Source organism: Mesoplodon mirus (assembly GCF_964341445.2).
Source record: "Mesoplodon mirus genome assembly, chromosome: 13".
Classification (NCBI taxonomy): domain Eukaryota; kingdom Metazoa; phylum Chordata; class Mammalia; order Artiodactyla; family Ziphiidae; genus Mesoplodon; species Mesoplodon mirus.
In genome coordinates this window covers 15,862,352-15,881,009 of record NC_138989.1, presented here as the reverse complement: position 1 = coordinate 15,881,009, position 18,658 = coordinate 15,862,352, and the positions used below count along the sequence as shown (strand labels likewise).

The 18,658-nt window shown below is 43.3% G+C and overlaps 1 protein-coding gene across 4 annotated transcripts in view; it reads left to right on the top strand.

Annotated features, from left to right (window-relative positions):
• Window positions 1–18,658, top strand: part of PTPN11 (protein tyrosine phosphatase non-receptor type 11) — an 80,208-nt gene that overhangs the window by 50,273 nt on the left and 11,277 nt on the right. The window contains exons 8-15 of one of the 4 annotated variants that reach the window (XM_082640163.1): window positions 708–785; window positions 1,528–1,607; window positions 1,734–1,892; window positions 6,104–6,235; window positions 10,340–10,494; window positions 11,585–11,652; window positions 12,152–12,303; window positions 16,859–17,103. In XM_082640163.1, the coding sequence (XP_082496289.1) occupies window positions 708–785; window positions 1,528–1,607; window positions 1,734–1,892; window positions 6,104–6,235; window positions 10,340–10,494; window positions 11,585–11,652; window positions 12,152–12,303; window positions 16,859–16,867 (833 nt within the window). In that variant the 3' untranslated portion in view covers window positions 16,868–17,103. Of the gene's footprint in view, window positions 1–707; window positions 786–1,527; window positions 1,608–1,733; window positions 1,893–6,103; window positions 6,236–10,339; window positions 10,495–11,584; window positions 11,653–12,151; window positions 12,304–14,394; window positions 14,908–16,858; window positions 17,104–18,658 lie in introns of those variants that run through there. The other 3 variants (XM_082640162.1, XM_082640160.1, XM_082640161.1) reach the window with 3 other exon arrangements.

The following is an 18,658-nucleotide window of genomic DNA, read 5'->3' as shown; positions in this document are numbered from 1 at the left end:
ATGCAGGGTCTCCAGAGTGGGCTGGGTAAGGCAGTCTGCTATGGGACAGGGAAGGAACATTTAGAATGTCTCTTGATTTACATCCTTTGTCTAAACAAAAAAGAAGAAAGAAAATTTTAAATCTGATGTGCAGCTTGATGGCAGAGCGTGCATAATGTTTTTACCCAATTTAAAAATAAGGCTTGTGTGTATCTATAATTGTATATATATTTCAGTGTTCAAAAACTTTATTATTGAAGTTTTTTGAGCAGCGTGATCAGATTGGAGACCACTGCTGTAATGTCTTCTCAGGCCAGAGCTATTTTGTCAGATACTGTAGACCCATCCCATGTGTGCGTGTGTGTGTCTGTGTGTGTGTGCGTGGCATAGTCTTTCTGTATACATAGGTGCACACACACAGCGTATGTGTATATCACATCCATATAGATACTTGTAATGTGTGCAGGTGAGGATGGGAGAAAGTGGAGGCATTTCTAATACTGAGGAGAGACAATGAGGAATTTGTAGAGAATCATTTTGAGCCACAGCATGGTCCTAATGACGTTGGGGAAGCATTGCCCTCTTTATGTCTTAAGTTTTCATTTCTGCTCAAGAGGTCTAAATGGTACTCATTAGTAAGATGTGGGGATGTAGGAAAAGATGAAGGGAACAGTGTTATGCAGTATCTATTGATAAATAGAATATTATTGCCCTTTCCTCCCTTAAAGATCCCAATCAGATGTTTCTTCTGATTAACATCATATTCTTTAAAGATGGGGAGTCTGAAGCAAAAGAACATTATTCTAGTAAGACATACAACTTTATTACTATTTCTCAGTGTAAAATGTGTTGCTTAGGTAAAACACTCAGATTTTTTTAAAATCAGTAATGTACTTTTGTATAAAATTTGGTCAGTAGATACTATCATCAGAATCCTGTTGTCTAGGTACTGTATTTAATTCTACTTCATTAAAAAAAAACACGCTTTTTATTACGGAAAGTTTAAAATATATTCAAAAGTAGACAGAACAGTATAAAGAACCCACACATACCCATCACCCAGCTCCAACAATTGTCAACTCCTGCCCAATCTTGATTCATCTATATTCTGATACACTTCTCTTCTCTCCTCGAACTGTTTTGAAGCAAATCTCAGACATCATGTCATTTACCTGTAGTTTACTCTTCCTCTAAAAAAAAAACCCAAAAAACAAAAATACCTTTTGTTCTGAAATAATTTTAGACTCACAAGAAGTTACAAAAATATGTAGAGGGTTCCCATGTACCCTTTACCCAGCTTCTCCCAATGATAATATTCTATATATCCATAGTACATTATCAAAACCAGGGGATTGACATTGCTACTTTATTCTCTTAAAGAAAGCATTATGAGGCGCCATATTCAGATTATTGTTTAAGATTTAGTTTTTAATGTTGTTTTATCATGAAATGAGCAAAACTTGGACTCGTTGAGGATGCACTGATTTGAACTGATTTGTCCTGAAGAGGCCTCAGTACCTTTGTGACCATGGTCTCTTTTTCTTCCAGTTGATCACACCAGGGTTGTCCTACACGATGGTGATCCCAATGAGCCTGTTTCAGATTACATCAATGCAAACATTATCATGGTAAACTTTGTTTCTTGTGGTGTTTTCTGACTGTATATTGCTAGCCAGTTTTTGTACTTTAAATCCTTCCTCATGGCCTGAAAGCAGTTTTCAAATGTTTGAAGTATTTTCTTCCTAAATTTCTAGCCTGAATTTGAAACCAAGTGCAACAACTCAAAGCCCAAAAAGAGTTACATTGCCACACAAGGCTGCCTGCAAAACACTGTGAATGACTTTTGGCGGATGGTGTTTCAAGAGAACTCCCGAGTGATTGTTATGACAACAAAAGAAGTGGAGAGAGGAAAGGTATGCTATATACTGTACTTTTTTGAAGTATTGGACATGTCAGGTTGAACATGTTAAGAACTGAATAGGGACTTCCCTGGTGGCGCAGTGGTTAAGAATCCGCCTGCCAGTGCAGGGGACACGAGTTCAAGCCCTGGTCCGGGAAGATCCCATGTGCCGCAGAGCAACTAAGCCCGTGCGCCACAACTACCGAGCCTGCGTTGTGGAGCCCATGTGCTGCAACTACTGAAGCCCGCACGCCTAGAGCCCGTGCTCCACAACAAGAGAAGCCATCTCAATGAGAAGCCTGCGCACCTCAACGAAGAGTAGTCCCCGTTCACCGCAACTAGAGAAAGCCCGTGGGTAGCAATGAAGACCCAACACAACCAAAAATAAAATATAAATAAATTTATTTTTTTAAAAAAAAGCTGAGTAAACACAGTAAGCTTACTCTGACCCTCTGGAAAAAAGGGAGTAGGAGAAATTTGATTATGACATACTTTGGTGCGGTTTTCTTTGTTTCTTCTTCTTAGGGTTCATGGAGCTTCTTGGGTCTGTGGGTTTATAGTTTTCTTCAAATTTGAATAATGTTTACTATTTCTTCACATATGAACTGCCAACCCACCCTGTCTTGGGATACCAATTACACATATATTAGGCTGTTTGAAGTTGTCCTATAGCTCACTGAGACTTTCTTCATTTTTTTTTCAGTTCACTTTTTTCCCTCTGTGTCTGGGATAAGTTAGATAAGTTTCTTTTGCTATACATGTTTCAGTTAATCTTTTCTTCTGCAGTGTACAGTCTGCTGTTCATCCTATCCAGTGTAATTTTCACAGTAGACATTGTCCTTTTCATTTAAGTTTTATTTGAGTCTTTTTAATATATCCTATGTCTCTCTTCTTAACATGTCCATCATTTACTGTACCTTTTGAACATATGGAATATATTTATAATAATTTTTTAAATGTCCTTGTTACTAATCCTATTATATATGTCATTTCATTTTTCCATTTTAGTGGTTTAAGGTAGGAGAGTAAATCCAGTCTCTGTTACCCCATTGTGTCCAGAAGCAGAGGTCATAAAGTGAGTGTAAGAAGACCTGTCTGGTACCTTCAGGGGATTAGAGGACTAATCAATAAACATTGATTTCACTTGTCATGTGAACTATACTTAGGACTTTTAAGCATTTAAAAAATTAATTTGAACTATCCAGACAATATATTCAGATAAACATTCAAACTCCTTACAATTAAAATTACCTTTGTTACCATCCCTTGTCCACCCAATTGTTCCCTCCTCCAACATAAACCCTCTTATCAGTTTGATATGTATTCTTCTACACTGTCTTCTTGGCATTTGCATATGCATGTGTATAATAGGCATTATATACCTACATTTGCACACGTACATGTATTTACATACATACGTGCACCTATAGAAGTATATAGTGCTATTTTCGGACAAGTACTGTATGAAAAAGTGCTGTCATACAGTAACTTTATTGTGTATCTTGGTTTTTTTCTCCCCACTAAATATATGTTCTAACTTCTTCTGTTAGTACATATTGACCTATCTCGTTCTTTTTAGTAATCGCATGGTATTCCATGGTATGGATGTACCACCATTTGTTTAACCGTCAGATATTAGGCATTTAAATGTTTCAGTTATTGCTCTTATAAACAGTGCTGAAGTGAACAATCTTGTTCTTGCTTTTGTATGTGGTAAGTGTTTTTCTAGGTTAGATGTCAAGAAGAATTGCTAGGTCATAGGGGGTGTGCATGTTGTAAATTAAAAAATTTTTTTTTAATTTTTCTTTTTTTCCTCTTGTTTTTCTTCCGTTTTTGAAATTTTTGTGTTTATTTTTTCTTGTTTATTTATTGTTTTTGCTTTTGCATGTTGTAAGTTTTAATGAATTCTGCCAACTACCCTCTAGAGTGGTTGTCCCAGTGTACGCTCCCCCCAAGCAGCATATGCCTAGTACCCATCTCCCTGCACTCTTCATGACACTTCAAGTTTTTAAAAATTATAACATCCCACACTATAGAGAAGCAGACAGATCTCACTGAGTGACAGCTCTATGTGTTATCCCAAAGTGAACCCATCCATTGTGGATTTTTTAACATGGAAAAGTTCTCTGTTTTTGTTTGTGTTCTAGTCAAAGTTCTTTTTTTTAGATATACTTTAACTGGTTTATGTAAAAGTTGCATGGAATGTAGCAGTCATACCCTATAAAAAGACAGGTGGGTGATTTTGGATTTTAGCCCTTCTAATGTAATTTTCATATCGGTTGTGAAGGGCGATGTGATTTTGTAAGATTTTCGTTGTTGTACTGCTAGTTGTTACACTTCTGAATACCTTTGAGGCCAGGTCTGGTCATTGTGAAACAGAGGCTTCCGCTAGCAGCTGCCTGCAGTAACAGTAGATATTCTTGAATTAATGGACAAGTTAAAGTGTCTTCATAGTTTCTGCTTCAGGTGAGTGTCACCTGCTCTAAGTATGGAAAGGAAAACTGAGCCCTCCGTCCTGCCTGTTGCCTGATTGCAGTTGTAGGAGGCCACCTGTTCTCAGAGGACTTGGGGGCTGTGAAGAGAGGGTTCTCGGGTCACTTCAGAGGGATCAGGATTGGTCCCTCTCAGAAGAGCTGCCAGAAACTCCTAGAATAGACAGACGTTGGGCCAAGTCACTCTGCCCCCCGCTCCTTACCTCCTTCTCCCGGCCTTTGTCTGTTTTCTTATTCTTCCTCTGTACTCTGCTGCTGGAGAGGAGGACATGATGGGCTTTCAGTCTCCCCGCGAGCGTTTCTGGTAACTTGTTCGCTTGTTATCCCCTCCAGTGCACAGAAGAAAAACCAGACTCTGAATTCCCTTTGATTCCTAGGCTTTAATTTAAAAGCTAAAGTATTAGCACTCACATTTTAGAATTTGTTTGCCAAGGTTTACATCAGAGTTGGGGAAACTGGGAGGAGGGCACAGTAGATTGCAGACATGCAGAGTCAGCTACAGTGTTAGGAGTTGTGATTTAATTTGTCTTCTTTTGAGCGACCAGCAGTCCTCAGAATTGATTGGAGAGTGACAGCATTGAGTACATTTAATAGTCAAAGTGTTTATTTGGGTATTATAAAAATTGTGTCAAATCTGTCAAAGAGGTTTTTGGATCTACAGAATCGTGGAGGGAAAGCTGAATTCAGAATAATACATAAAAGACCACATAAGCCATGCTAAGCAGAAAAGTAAACACTGTCCATTAATTCTTCTGTTGACCTTTCCTCCTGCCATGTTTTTTTTCTTTCCCTCAGTCATTGACTGTGGAGATGTCTGCAGCTGCTCTCTGATTTCTTGTTTTATAACAGTGAATTTCTCTGTCTTCCTAATGTACAAGGTAGATTTCTCTTGCTGATATTTGTGTCTTGGTTGTTGTTGAAAGTGAGTGGTGTGGGTGACTGCTCCCAGGAAAAAACAAGACACAAAGGCATTCTCTGCCCAGGACACATCACCAAATATATGCAGAGTCATCTCTCATTGAGCAAAATATCTTCCTCTTTGGCAGCCAGAATGATTCCCTTGGTGCTATATATTCTCCAATCTGCCTGCTGTGAAGCCAGCAGCTATTGCAGGCTTCGCGTTCCCAGGCACCCAGTTAAACGAAGGTGACGTGTGTAGCAGGTATCAGATTGATCTGGATATAGAAAAAGCAGCTGGTTCAAAACCCCATCAGCTGCCTTTCTGTGCTGGAGTTATTCACACTTGGGTTAGATAAGGCGGGGAGACCTCCTACACTGGCACGGAAATGGACCAGACAGTCTGGCTCGTTGGGCAGCCCATCCACCTCCAGAGCCCCTGCTTGCCTTCCCTGCAGAGTGACTGGCAGATCTCTGGAATTCAGAACTGAGTGCATGCTAGGCAGCACCCTCATACCGGGTAGTCCCCTTCTTTCTGCCTCTTTGTTTCTTTAGAGAGAAATAAACAAACGCTGACTCTCCTTGGACCTGTGGCTCAAATTAGACAATTTTGCAACAGCGGCTTTCTCTTCCCACTTCTCCCTGGTTCTCCACACACTTGCTTTTCTTTTTGAATTCTTCTTTCTTTCTTTCAAAACCCAACAGTTAGATACCAAACAGGCCATTTTCCATGTTAGTGGTCATCAAGGAAGACTTGAACATTGGTTTTCTTTTGGTTTCGGCTTTCATGTCAGAGTTCACAGAGATTAACTGTCTTTTCTCTGATCCCTTCCAGAGTAAATGTGTCAAATACTGGCCTGATGAGTATGCGCTAAAAGAATACGGGGTCATGCGTGTTAGGAACGTCAAAGAAAGTGCTGCTCATGACTATACGTTAAGAGAACTTAAACTTTCGAAGGTTGGACAAGTAAGTATATTGTCGTACTTTAGAGACTTTGGTAACTGCGCGTGGTGTGCGCTAATCCAGGCTCGTGTGGTTACTCCTGTCTGCATACCTTCAGGCATTCGTTCACTCATTGAATAACATCCATCTATCAGGCGCCTTCTATGTGCCAGGCACCGTCAAGGTACTACTGATACATTGCAAACCAGACCGGCACAGTCCCTGCCCCCACAGAGCCTAGGGAAGTGGAAGGTTAAGGAGTGAATAACCAACTAAGCTTTCCGATTGTGCTCCAGCTGTGAAAGCCACAGGATGGTATGTTAGAGAGTGACTGGGTACCCGAGATGGAGTAAACAGGGAGGGCCTCTCTGAGGGGGTGCCACGCAAGCTGAGACCTGAAGGTGGAGCAGCATCCAGAGGGTCAGGAGAGGAGTGTTCTAAGCAGAGGGAGCAGCGAGTGCAAAGGCCCCGTGGCCTATTCAGTGACCAAATTCCATGGCATCAGCTTTTAATTGCTTGTAGTTCAGGCTTGTCCCTGGGGTGACTAACTTTGAATCCAACAAGATTTGGATTCATTTTAATTTCATGGTGAGAGGGGCTTACTTTTTCAAAGTCCTTTGGGGACACAAAGGTAAGCGAAATAGCCTTTGTCCTCAGGGAATTGCATTCATGTAGCCGAGAGAAGCCATGTATATACAAAGTCCTGTGCTGTCGAGCAGACACCGGCTGTCACACCCGTCTAAGGTGCTGGGGTTCTGCTGAGGCTGGGCTTCCAGCCGGGGCATCAGGGAGACCGTCTCAGAAGAGGGTGGGCCTTTAGGTCGGGGTCTCTGTGGGAGAAGGTGGTGGAGGGAGGGCCTCCCAGATGAAGTGTCATTGTCAGCCAGGGTTCTGAAGTGCCAACATCAAGGAAATGGGGTTTACAGGGAATGAAGGCAAGTGGGGAATTGAGGGAGTAAACTTGGGTTGAGAGAGGTTGGGACCAAGTTGGGAAGAGCCTTAACTCTCATGTGAAGAAATGTAAATTTTAGGGACTTCCCTTTTGGTCCAGGGGTTAGGACTCTGTGCTTCCATTGTAGAGGGCCCGGGTTCGATCCCTGGTTGGGGAACTAAGACCCCACATGCCGCAGGCATGGCCAAAAAAAACAAAAAAAAAGAAATGTAAATTTTATTCATTGGCTGGTGTAGGACCCGTGATGGTTCTTGTGCCAAGTGGACACATGTGGAGATAGGTGCCAGGAAGGTGTCCTACAGCTCCCTGAGGGAGGAGTGGGATGGAGTGACTCCAGTGGCCAGGACGCCTGTAACCAGGAGGGCTCCACAGAGGTCTAGGTCTGATGGCCTCTCTCCACGTTTTGCTTCTTTTTCCTTCCTTTGGAAATGAATATGATATAAAATGCCAGAATAAACTCTAGAAGAGAAGCGAGGGATGTGAGAGACCCCTTGGGGGGGGGTGAAGTCTGCAGGGTGTGTAGGGATAGTTTGGCTATTGGAGGAGGAGGAGGAATCAGACATCGTAGGGTTTTGAGTCTGAGTGGACGGTGGCACTGTGGCAGAGGTCTGAGAAGCTGGAAGATGTACAGGATGGTAGGGCTTGAATCGTTCGGGTAAAAGATGGTAGGGGTGATGGAAGGAAGGGGCCTGACGGGAGATAATTGTGGATGTAAATGTGAAGGGATTGATGATGGCGTGAATGAGGGGCGAGGGCTGCAGCAGGTTTGAGGAGGGAGGGAGGATGAGGCACAACCTGCTGGACACATAAAGTTTGAGATGCCTTTGAGACGTCAAGGCGAGGATGCCAGGGAGGCAAGGGTGGAGGCTGGACGATGAGGGGGATGGGATCTAGAGCATCGTGGATGGGTTGGTTTTGATCGATGGGGATAGCACTTCTTGGCCACAGGAGGGAAAGAGGAGAAGGTGGCCACAGGTACAGCGAGGGGAGCTGACAGGGATTTGCTCTAAATTCTCTATCAGGCCCGAGGCAAGGCCATCCATTGATGTTCAAAGGGAATAAGAAGAGGCGAAATGTTTGAGGAAAGTGGGGAAAGGATGAAATAGTCATTGTGTAGCAAAGCAAGAAATCCAGTAAATTTCTGGGCAGTGCTGAGTGCCCATTGAGGTGGTGAAGATGAACATTCAGTGATACCAGTCACCTGGTGTGAGTTTTTTCCAAGGGCACTCTGTTCCTTGGGTACAAAGCAAAGAAAGTGGGTGGTTAGGTTTGTCCAGGCTTGGGGCTTTGCTGGGGCGGGGAGGGGTGTGTGTGTTTGTGTGTGCAGTGGATGGAGAGAGGGTGGAGGGAGCGGAGGTCTATGATGGAGAGTGGCTGTCAGGAGAGTGTGTGGAATCTGAGCTGGGCAGGCCAGCAGCAAGGGCAGGAGGAGGCAGGCGGAGGGTGGAGGAGGGGCTCAATGGTCTGGTGAGTTCCATGAGGTGGTCGGGGGACTGAAGTGAGCTGGAAGCCTCTGCAGTTGTGGTCCAGGGTGGGATGTCAAACTTCTGAGGTCAGCGGGGGTGCAGTTGTGGGGAGAGGGTGGAGGTTCGACTGCAGAGACTGAGAGGAGTTGTCCAGCAGAAATGAGACAGAGATTTAGAGGACATCGGACAAAGATTCCAGATAGGTTTTTCTTCAGGTTTAGTGATAAATTACCCATCTTCTCATTATCAGATGTTTCTCAGTAGCAGGTGGATTTTTCTTCAGTTTTAGTGATAAACCATCCATCTTCTTGTTATCGGAGATTTGGGAGGAGCAGGTACGGGAAATGTTGGCGTTTGGGTTTGTGTTTTGCACCCTCGGATGCAGGTGCTGACGTGGGACCGATCATTTCTCCAGAATTGCTGGTCACAGGTTATCTGCTTTTTTGTAGAGCTCGTTCCATGTTTTCTAAAGTGCTATCACATGATCTCATTTAAGCCTCCTGATTGCCTGGGAAGGAGGGGTGGGAGCAGAGACCTCAGTGGCCATTTACGAAGGACAAGGAGCAAGGATGCTCCGGGCGCTGGATCTGTCTCGTTCCCTGTCCTTTCTGTGACCCCGGTAGCCCCCTGATCTTTAGCTCACTGGTAACATCCAGAAAAATCTTTTTCTGACTCAGCAAATTAAATGCATATAATTCAAGAAAGGATCTTGATTGTGGTTCAGATTCCCTGGATGTTCTGAAGGTTACTGGTGGTGGACACTGGTCTAGTTACTCTCTCTCTCTTTTTCTAAATCCCCTTTAAAAATGTTACTTAGCTTGGACTGTCTCCAGATATGTAGGAAGAAGATGTAGTGACGAATGGTGCTGTTACAGTGATGTAATCTGGGTAGACCCAGAACATGATGCTTTTTGGTTTTTTGTGGTCTTGGTACCCTTGTCAACCTTTATTAATGTCAGTCCTCAGAAGAGCACCAGTGTGCTGAGTCTCCTAACTGTCTCCTGTGCAGTGGCTGTGTGTTTAATTGACGTTGTTTAGTCCTCACAACGATAGGTATTGTGACCTAGAGATTCTTATCTCCATCGGCAAATGAAGAAGTTGAGGCTTAGAGATGTCCAGGGGCCGCAGTGAGTGTGAATCCTGAAATTTGGGCCTAAATCCACCCATCTGATTGCAAAGCCTGTCTTCTTATCTGCTTTGCACCAAACAGAGGTTTAAATATCATATTATAATAAAAGTGTGTGTTGAGGGAGGGGAGGAGGGCCAGGTACAAAAAGACAAAGAGGAACAAGGGCTTGAGGGAATACCCGTTTTCTCACCTGGTGGGAGGAGAGCCCTGAGTCCCAGAGGCCTCAGTTGCCTGCCAGGTAGAGCTGCACTTGGATGAAGAGGATCAGGGACCTCATCTGCCCCTGGCTGAGGATTCAGAGATGGATTCAGGCTGTAGTTTCCTGAAGAACAAATAGCCGTACGAGACATCTTGGTTCTTATGACAGAGGCCAAGGGTTGCCTCCAGGATTGCTCAGCCAGACCCAAAAGGAGGAGAGGTCTGGGAAACTGGTGCAGGGGACCTGTAAACAGTGTGTGAGGCGGCTCTGTGCGGGCCTGGTCCCCTGGCTCACGTAGGATCTGGGAAAGCTGGGGACCCGACGAGTCCTCAACCCCTTGATTTATTTCATTCTTTTCTGGTTTTTCTTGGCTTTACTCCAGGGGAATACGGAGCGAACGGTCTGGCAGTACCACTTTCGGACCTGGCCGGACCACGGAGTGCCCAGTGACCCCGGGGGCGTGCTGGACTTCCTGGAGGAGGTCCACCATAAGCAGGAGAGCATCACGGACGCGGGGCCTGTGGTGGTTCACTGCAGGTGACCACCCCTCCCACCTCCAGGGCGCTGCCTGTCCTGTGTCCTGACGCCCGGGGGGCTTGTTGTTCCCTGCTCATCCCCAGCTCTTTTTTTATTTTTTTTTTGCGGTACGCGGGCCTCTCACTGTTGTGGCCTCTCCCGTTGCGGAGCACAGGCTCCGGACGCGCAGGCTCAGTGGCCATGGTTCACGGGCCCAGCCGCTCTGCGGCATGTGGGATCCTCCCGGACCGGGGCATGAACCCACGTCCCCTGCATCGGCAGGTGGACTCTCAACCACTGTGCCACCAGGGAAGCCCCATCCCCAGCTCTTTAACTGGGGGAAAAATTTAATCTCTGTTTGAGGCCATTAAGGGACCACTTTGACCCAAAGTACATTTCTTCTTGATCCTACGGGACCACCGTGTACCTGGGGGTGGTGGGGCACAGGGTGGTAAACACAGGGCTTATTCTCAAGGAGCCCTTAGTCTGGTAATGTTTGCTTGGTTTTCTTTGTTAATATAATAACTTAGGATTCATCTCTTTGATTGTGCTTCTGTTCTCTTTCTCCACGGAAATAAGGTATATTTTTTCCCCTGACAATATAATTGTTTGCTTCAGAAGATTCGGACTGCTTCCCATCCAGGCTTCTAGAAGCCAGGCCCATGGCCTCTGCACCAGAGTTCGCAGGCTGCTGGTGCCCAAGCTTAGGTTTCGTGATTATACTGGGGAAAGTTTGGTTTCCTAAATCTCTTTCATATGCAAGTAGATGTGTGTGACACGTGCTCTATACCAGCATCTGAGCTCAGTGCTTTTCATCCGTTACTCATATTTGATCCTCACAGCCTATTTCACAGATGAGGAAACTGAGGGTCAGAGAGGTTAAGGGAGTTGCCTCAGACACATTGTGCTGGAGAAGCTGGACTCCAGGTGTAGGATGGACTGAGTCCAAAGCCCTGTGCTCTTTGCTAATATATTTGCAAATATAAATAGACAATCTTATAAACACTCCCAAGAGCAGACATTGTTTCTGTTAATATTAATAGCTTGGTTTTGCGTATAAAACCATCATGAATGACTCCGTTGTCCTCGCTCTCCATCCTTCTGCCCACAGTGCTGGAATTGGCCGAACAGGGACGTTCATTGTGATTGATATTCTTATTGACATCATCAGAGAGAAAGGTAGGTCATCCGGAGGACAAGAAGCTACGGTTCCTGTTTTCAGTTTATGGAAGGAAAGTGCTAGTGAAAATAGCTGTAAAAGAGAATTGAATGTTAAGATATTTTCACAAAAATCTAGGCCGGAGACTTCAGCTTTCAGTATGTTTGCCAGAGAACAGAAGTGATGCTGTTTGAGCTTTTGGCATAAAACAAAGCCTAGGAGCTGTGGGTGCCACTGCTCTGGTCTTTTGTTGAACATGCAGCTGCCTAATCCTTGCTGATGGTATGGGACGGTGCTGTTGGAACGTGAGGGACCCCTCACTGCTGACCCTTTACGCTGTAATCTTCTAGGATCCTTGGTATTGGTCAGAAGGCCAGTGCTGTAGCCCTTGGAACATGTTCGGTTAGAACATTAAAGACTAAATTTGCTTTATCTCTGAGTCTGCTAACAGTTGTGCATTAAACCACTTCACATTGTCTCTGCAGTTTATCCTGATACTCCATGGTGCTTGCTTTGTAGGTGTCGACTGTGACATTGACGTTCCCAAAACCATTCAGATGGTGCGGTCTCAGAGGTCAGGGATGGTCCAGACAGAAGCACAGTACCGATTCATCTATATGGCTGTCCAGCATTATATTGAAACACTACAGCGCAGGATTGAAGAAGAGCAGGTACCAAGCCTAGAAGGCTGGCGTGTGGATTTTCAGTGGTTTTTTCAGGGCAGCTTGGATATGCTCTCCTTCCATGCAAAAGGACAGGCTCTGATAGATAACTGTCTTTCTTTGAAAAGGAGAAACAAGTTCCCAACCAGGAAGGGCCTCTCTGGAAATGAATTATTCCCTACTTCACAGCTCTGATTTTTCAGTATGCAGTAGCTCAGGAAGGGGCACCAGGCCTGACAGATTGGGGAAACAGCCCCAGAAAAAATTGGGATTTTCCCAGGCTCACATGGCAAGCTTAGAACACAAAGCCTCAAAGTTTCCAGCCTGTTCCACTTTTGGTCCAGGCGATATTCATCCTGATTCCATCTCTTAAATGAACGCCTCACTCTCAATAGCACGTGGGGGTTTGAACCACCAACTTGGTCGAGTTGGAAACAGTAAAACTTCAATTTTAATAAGCCATGCATAATGAAGAACAATGTAGCATTGGTGCCTTTCCATTGGAAGCTATTCATAACAGACGCAAAGCTGAGTTAAAGAGGATTGAGGAGACTGCTCTTTTGGGAGCTTAGGCTTATTACCCTCCCCAGCCCCAGCCCCAGCCCCACTGCTGTGCTGCAGACTGGATAGTGTCTAAACATCAACAGTATTTGCCTGCTTTACCCTCTTTATTGCCTTCCAGAAAACTCAGCTTCTCAAAATAGGACCTGCCACCTAATTGAAAGATTTCTAGCCTAGCAGCATAGCAGCCACGTTATCAAAGTGTGGTTAGCCAAAGTTAGTTAGTTTAGTAGGTTCTCAGTCCACACAGAAATACTCACTAGATTGTTTCGTTGTACAAAAACATCTTCAGAAGCAGTGTGTGTATGGAAAGCTACCGTCAAATAGTTAACAAGCTACTGGTTTTGAACTTTACTGCTTTAAGTCTGACTTTGTGTTATATTGTAAGTGCTATGAACTGTTTAGATAGTTACTGTAGGCTATTTTATATTTGTCTTCCAGTTATATTAATTTGGGCCAGGAATACTTAAAGCATAAAGTTGCCCAAAGAGAAGGACTCCTAATAAATACAAGAGAGTATAGTCCAGTTGGTACAAATGGGAAGTTATTCGGGAATATCTTGGAGAACATAATGTAGTCTTGTTCAGAAAAGCTGGGGGGAAAGCTCTCTATTTCACTCAGAAGCTTTGGTTTTTCTTCTTGTTTTGGAGAATTTAGGGACTTTCCCTCCCAGCTTTTCTGGCACTTCAGATCTTCCCAATACCATATATGGTCCCTCTGACCCTGAATTTGAAGTTGTAATTTGGATTTAGGAACTACTTAAAAAAAAAAACAAAAAAAAACCTTTATTGCTGCTCTTTTATTGGAGGTGAGGGGTAGGAGAGGTAGGATGTAGACAGAATGTAGTCTACAGAAGGTAGACTATAGAAACTAAATATCCCTGGTAATCCCATCCCAAGAGTACTAGAATGCATGCATGCATTCATCCACTCAGCCAATACTCTTTTGGTGCCAATATGTGTCAGCACATGAACTGCTATTTGGTATATGAGCCTTTGGATTTATGTAGCCTAAATATATGTAGGCTTAGATTATATTTATTTTTAAAAATTAGATCCCGTGATATGTTGTTTTCTGCATTGTATTGTTTGATTCAGTGTAGGAACTTGCTACTTGATTTAGTGGTAAAGTAAGGAGTACTTACTTTATTTTAGCAGAAGGTTTAAGTGGCAGACTTAAGAACATTAAAACCACCTGATTTTTAAATTAAGCAAAAGAACAAAACTCATTTAGGATAATTAATTATTTTGAAATACAGTCATTTCCAAAATTATGAAGCATTAAGGACCTTTGAGAGTGGAAGAATGTGCTAAGAGGGATAAATGAAAAAAAGAAAAGGCAGTAGAGAAACAGACAGCATTGGAAGGAGGAAACGCAGAAACAGAGGTGGGAATCTAGAGGAAATGCAAATGAGGAAGACTGAGAAAATTCTCAGCTCTTTATAAGTGGATCTTCTCACACTCCGCTGTTTACTGGGAAGTAGATTTCTTTTGTTAACTTCCATCTCAGAATTAAAACAATTTTTTTTTTTATTTGCAGAAACAGTATAATGGAATTCCCTTCACCCACCTTTCCTGACTGTTAACATTTTAACACATTTACTTTATCACTGATTCATATTCTCTCTCTCTCCATATGTATATATACACAACACACATATATAAATAACTTTATATATACCTATATAATTTTTTAAATGAAACGTTTGTAGGTTGCAAACATTAATGTCCCTTTGCCTCCAAATACTCTGATGTGTATTTCCTAGAAATAAGGACATTCTCTTATATAACCATAGTAAACTTATCAAAATCAGGAAATTAGCACTGTTACAGTAACTATTTTCGAATCTATAGACTGTGTTCAGATTTTGCCAATTTGTCCTACTAATATCCTTCGTGTGGTTCAGGGTCACGTGGTGCATTTAGTTGTCATGTATTTTTAGTCTCCTTTAATCTGGAGCAGTATTCAATCTTTATCTTTCATGACCTTGACATTTTTGAAGAGTTCAGACCAGTTGCTTGGTAGAATGTTCCTCAGTTTGGATTTCTATGATGTGTTTTCTTGATGAGATTCAGGTCATGTTTTTTTTTTTGCGGTACACGGGCCTCTCACTGTTGTGGCCTCTCCCGTTGCGGAGCACAGGCTCCGGACGCACAGGCTCAGCGGCCGTGGCTCACAGGCCTAGCCGCTCCGCGGCATGTGGGATCCTCCCGGACCGGGGCACAAATCCGTGTCCCCTGCATCGGCAGGTGGACTCTCAACCACTGCGCCACCAGGGAAGCCCAGGTCATGCATTTTTGACAGGACGGTTGCAGAAGTGATGCTGTGTCCTTCCTGGTGCATCACATCATGAGCTCCCTCGTGGTTTGTTTCACTCCTGGCGGTGTTAACTTTGATCACTTGATTAAGGTGTTGTCTGTCTGACTTCTCCACTGTTAAGTTGCTGTCTTTCCCTTTTTAATTAATATTTTGTAGGTAGATACAAGAAACTATATAAATGAACAATTTTTTCATCATACTTTTTGCCTACCAGTTTTATATTCATTCACGATTCTTGCCAGGAAAAATTACCACTGTGACATTTGCTCAATGGTGATTTTCTCTTTCCACCATTCCCTTTTCATTTATTAGATGGAAGCCTACTATAAGAAATAGCTTTCCGGGCCTCCCTGGTGGCGCAGTGGTTGAGAGTCCGCCTGCCGATGCAGGGGATGCGGGTTCGTGCCCCGGTCTGGGAGGATCCCATGTGCCGCGGAGCGGCTGGGCCCGTGGGCCACGGCCGCTGGGCCTGCGCGTCCGGAGCCTGTGCTCCGCGACGGGAGAGGCCGCAACGGTGAGAGGCCCGCATACCGCAAAAAGGAAAAAAAAAAAAAAAAAAAAAAGAAATAGCTTTCCCATCTCCCTTATTTATTTATTCATTTATTTATTTATGTCAGAATGGGTTATATTCCATTACTGTTACTTATTCTGTTGCTTAAACTGTCCCAAATTTGCCTAGTGGGAACCTTTTCGAGTTGGTTCCTGTGCTTTTTCGATATGTTCCCATTTTTGATTACTTCCTTACTCTTTTTGACACCACAAGATGATCTAGGTTCATCTTGTACTTTCCCAGCCATTTTTCTAAGGAGCCCTGATTCTTCTTATTGAAGAGTGGTATTTTAAAGCCAAGATCTGGATACTGGGTATGTTTGTTTGTACTGGTATAATATTCTTTGAATTGCTAATTCGCAAATTAATTACTCCTCTTGTCCAGCTCTCTCTATATAATCTCTCTCTCTCTCTCACATATATATGTGTGTGTGTGTGTGTATACACACATATATGCATGAAGCCATGCCTCCATTTGTCCTGACTATTTTATTTGTTTCCCTAGCCTTGTGCTTCTTCACATATCTTCCATAATCTCCTTGGTTCAATAAAAAGGTGTTTTCACATTTGTTCATTTGTTTATTCATTCCTGCATTAATTAAAGTCAGTTGTATTATGTGCCAGGCACTGTGCCAGATCCTGGAAATATAAGTAGTCATGTTCCTGAAATGGAAATAAATCCGTATGATGGAGTAGAAGGAGTTAGAGGGAGAGCATGGTGCGTGTTGGGTGAGATTAGAAAAGTCAGCAGAGGCCAGATTTCGAGGGGGCGGGTCTTGCAGGCCATATTGAGGATTTAAAACTTTATCCTATGGAAAATGGGAAACCACTGAGGATTTTGAAGCAGGGGAGTGACATAAAAAGATCCTCGGGTTGGGCTTCCCTGGTGGCGCAGTGGTTGGGAGTCTTCCTGCCGATGCAGGGGACATGGGTTCGTGCCCTGGTCTGGGAAGATCCCACATGCCGCGGAGCGGCTGGGCCCGTGAGCCATGGCCGCTGAGCCTGTGCGTCCGGAGCCTGTGCTCTGCAGCGGGAGAGGCCACAACAGTGAGAGGCCCGCGTACCGCAAAAAAAAAAAAAAATCTTTGGGTCTTCCCTGGTGGCACAGTGGTTAAGAATCCCCCTACCAATGCAGGGGATATAGGTTTGATCCCTGCTCCGGGAAGATCCCACATGCTGTGGAGCAGCTAAGCCCGTGCGCCACAACTACTGACACTGCACTCTAGAGACCTCGAGCCACAACTACTGAGTCCACGTGCCGCAGTTACTGAAACCCGTGCGCCTAGAGTCCGTGTTCCGCAACAAGAGAAGCCACCGCAGCGAGAAGCCTGTGCAGCGCAACGAAGAGTAGCCCCCGCTCGCCACAACTAGAGAAAGCCCATGCGCAGCAACGAAGACCCAACGCAGCCAAAAATAAATAAATAAATAAATAATAAATAAATTTATGAAAAAAAAGAGATTGTCATTTTAAAAAGAGGGCCCTGGCTTGAGAGGGAAGACTGGGTGGGCATGAGGCTTGAGCAGCTGCAGGGGAACCAGCGTCAGTGAGAACCGATGGTGGTTTGGACAGGATAGCAGGGGCTGATAGTGAGCCCAGGGAGAGTAGAACCAGTAAGATTCTGTGATTAGATGTGGAAGGAGTCAAGGTGTTTGTAATCCTGACATTTGAGCCCAGAGCACCCTGGATGCATCGTCTTGTTGCTCCATAACTTAGACAAGAGCATTTTCATTTTACTCTCTCCCTGCTCTGGGCTTTTGGGCTTTTTTGTAATTTAAGGTTTAAGAATGTAACTGGGGTTACTCACATGGAAAGACAGTTAATACCAGATGATTTTAGAGCCTCATGGTTGGTTCCTCCTTTCAACCTTAGCTGTGTGTCAGTTGACAAGACCGTAAGGTTTATTATAAACATTGCAAGAGACTTGGTAACCATGCTATGTCATTGAATTCCAGTGGAGGACAGATCAATTTCAGATCATTTTTTATGATCTGAAATAAAATCTCCTCTGAAATAAATTTCCCTCCACTCCCCAAATCAAAACAAAACAAAATGAAACAAAACAGCCCCTACCCCCTGAGAATTTTTCTTGATCTATAAGACAGCCTGGGCTGTCATGGTTCCGAGAAACAAACCCATCTGACTTGTGAATCAGTTTTATTTCTTGTTTTTCCAAAATAAGCTAAAAAGCTCCAGCATTTTAATGTTATTCCTCGAGCTGCTATGATTTTTAAAAATAATTCCTGTTCCATTTGCATTAATTATTCCTCACTGGAAAATTCTTTTGTCATCACTTCATGTAGAAATATTGATTTTGATCTTCAAGAAAGTGTGTAGTAGGGAGAAAGAAAAGGGGGGATGGAGTTTCAGTTACGCAAGATGAAGAGGTTCTAGAGATCTGCTGTACACCAACAGCAAGTGGTTAACAAATATTATACTGTACACATAACGTTTTGTTAAGAGGATATATCTTGTGTTTTATTTTAAACCACAATTTTTTAAAAAGTGTTAAGTAGAGAGCATCTTTATGCTTCAGTTTATTTATTGTATATTTAAATTTTTTATTTAAAAAATGAGTTAGGATTTTAAAACTTTTAAGTAAGTGATATTCTCTGTCAATTCTTCCAGCTAATATTTAATTTTAAATTGTATCTTTAAAAAAATTACTTCTTATGTAAGTCAGCATTTCAGTGCTAAAAAGTGTGTGCCTGCTATTCAGAGGTGATTATTCACAAGGACTTTAAATTTTTAAAACCAGTTCAAAAAATTCAAATACTATATAGACTCAATGAAACATTTTCTCCTCAGATTTCTTTTTTGCAACTTCTTCCCTAGACTATAAGTTCTGTAATGACTGCAATTTATAATAAATTGGTTTGGCTACTTTAACAGAGGCTAAATAATAGTGCCTTAAACAAGATAGAAGCTTATTTCTCT